The 2,340-nt window shown below is 39.1% G+C and overlaps 1 protein-coding gene across 1 annotated transcript; it reads right to left on the bottom strand.

Moving 5' to 3' along the window:
- Nucleotides 1–1,092: 1,092 nt before the first annotated feature.
- LOC122939629 (E3 ubiquitin-protein ligase RNF182) lies at nucleotides 1,093–2,033 on the bottom strand. The gene has a single exon (XM_044295747.1). It carries the CDS (start codon nucleotides 1,831–1,833, stop codon nucleotides 1,093–1,095), a length of 741 nt encoding a protein of 246 aa, XP_044151682.1. The 5' UTR covers nucleotides 1,834–2,033.
- Between the last annotated feature and the right edge of the window lie 307 nt (nucleotides 2,034–2,340).

The raw sequence follows: 2,340 nt of genomic DNA, 5'->3' as shown, positions 1-2,340 counted from the left end.
CTATCCTATAAACAGACCTTGAAGCATAACATGGATAACTACCTTACATCTGGTGGCATCAGAGGCTCAGCTTTCTTTTCTTTTTTGAAAGTTAGATCATTTGCATATCTTTCCCCAGAATCCAGAGGATCATTGCCTTGCCTATAAGACTCCTCACGCCTACTAGGTGCTCACTCTCCACCAGGAGAGATTTTATCCTTCCAAATATGGACAAGAGTAGCCTTGTTTCTGGAAAAATACCTTTTTCAAAGCCCCTTATCTGTATCCAGCACAGTTGGCCATTTGTTCATTGGCCAGAATTCTGAATTGTCTATGATTTGGGTGGAGATAACCTTTCGTTTTATTTAGATGGTGGTCTGCAGATCCCTGGTGTAGAACTTTTATGAAGAGTACATTCTTAACACCACTGCATTCTATGCAAACGTACAATCATCACTGTTTTCACAAGGCCAAAGTCCATCTAGCTCTATTAAATTAGAGCAAATAATATCACATTTCCTAGGTTAGGAATAGACATTATTTTCCCTGAGTTATCATCAAGTAAAAGTCATGTGTCTAGAGTATTGCTGTATTAACGACAGATACCCTGATGTGTCTGCAAACTCAGTTTGACAATGCAAAATTAGAAAAATGTCATAGAAAGAAAAGTTGTAATATTTCTTTTTTTTAGCTCAAAATGACAGGAATCACTGAGGACATCCCATCCTAAAAATAAATGTTAGCAAAAAACAACTGCTCATTTCAAGAGATTGAAAAGCTTAACTCATTTACAATAAAAGTACAAAATGCAATTCAAGTAGCAAAGAACAATTGTGCCATAATAAAAGAGACTTCTTAGACTAACCAACATATTTTAGTATAAGATATACAGTATTTATACAGTAAATGCCAGTTTCCTTCTGACTTACAGGATAAACGTTTTCTCAGAATTTTAGTCGTGTAGTAAAGGAACAGATTTGTTCATTCTTTGTCTTCTTTGTTGTGCTTGCTCAAGAGGTAAGGTAGTAAGATGTTATTCCTCATAATGCACATAGTGTGTCTGTCTCACAATAACTTGGGGTATTACGTAATTGGGGGTACTGGTCATAAATTTTATGAGGTGGACATACAATCCAAAAATTCGTGACAGACACACTGACAGAAGCCATATACCATTAGTATAACAAGACTGGAAGGGACAAGGCTGACAAAAACGACTCCAAGAGTTACCTTTTTTGAAACTAGCAGATAAATCCCTAGAGGCAAGGAACTAAAGTAGAGTAGACCTAGTAACCAAACAAAGACACGCACAGAGGTTTGGCAGATTAAGGATGTACAGTTCCACACTGTCCAGTTTTGAGGCATTGAAACAGGATCGTATGTGGAAGGCCTGTAGAACTCTACCACAGGAGTAGCATTGAGGGCTGGAGCACTTTCTCTCTGAACTTCCATGATAGTGATTACCAGGCAGTTTGTAGAACTGTGCGAAGGTGTAACCAGCGTTGAAAGACGTTTTGGGGTTAGCAGCAACTCTGTTGCATTGTCTCCAGAGCACTTTCCCCTCCCACCGCATGCCAGGTTGAGTAAAATATTGTTGTCATCCGGGAGGCTGCTGACTTCATCCTCAGGCAAACGTGTCTCAAACCTACAAAATGGGCACACTATGACACACTGTGGAGACTCCACACAGTCCACAAGTTTATAAAGGCATTTGGCACATACTCTGTGACAACAGCCCAAAACTTTTGGTTTCCTTTGTCTTAAATTGTAACGGTTATAGCATATCTTGCACTCCAGCTCATCGGAGTTTAGGTTTGGAGACTCTGAAGTATCTTCACTTAGTTGACCAGTCATGGTGCCTTAGTGCAAGCCCTTCAACAAGTTGCAAAACATTCACAAAACCCATACGATGATTGTCCAAGTTTAAAGCCTACAAGCAGCCATAGACTGCACACATAGTAGGAAGAGACACAGGCAAACATTTGACACAGGACAGATGGTGTCTTCATCACTTAGCAGTGGCTTTCATGTTAATATTTTCTTCATTCTGTCCCATCTCTAGCTGCAGTCACGTTACTGGAATCTGCAACACAAGATTTTGCATTGTTATATTCAGGTCTAAAGCCAGGAAACTGAACTGAATGGAAATTCTGGACCTTTCTAGGCAGCACAATGACAGTATTACAATTGTGTTTGCTCTTCAAAAAGAACTGAACGACATTTGTACCTCTGCCAGACAGTTCTGTAATATGTGGAAAACAGAGTAAATTATTTTCACAGTTCAACAGTATTTGCAATACTGAACAAAATATGATTTCCTTTGACTAGTATAGGTCAACAGCAAGTGTTAATCTATTAGTT

This window comes from Bufo gargarizans, chromosome 5 (assembly GCF_014858855.1).
Source record: "Bufo gargarizans isolate SCDJY-AF-19 chromosome 5, ASM1485885v1, whole genome shotgun sequence".
NCBI lineage: Eukaryota > Metazoa > Chordata > Amphibia > Anura > Bufonidae > Bufo > Bufo gargarizans.
This window is presented reverse-complemented; position numbering and strand designations above follow the sequence as displayed.

Excerpts from the sequence above, each read along its gene's own strand:
- LOC122939629 (XM_044295747.1), bottom strand. The coding sequence starts at position 1,833 with ATGACTGGTCAACTAAGTGAAGATACTTCAGAGTCTCCAAACCTAAAC.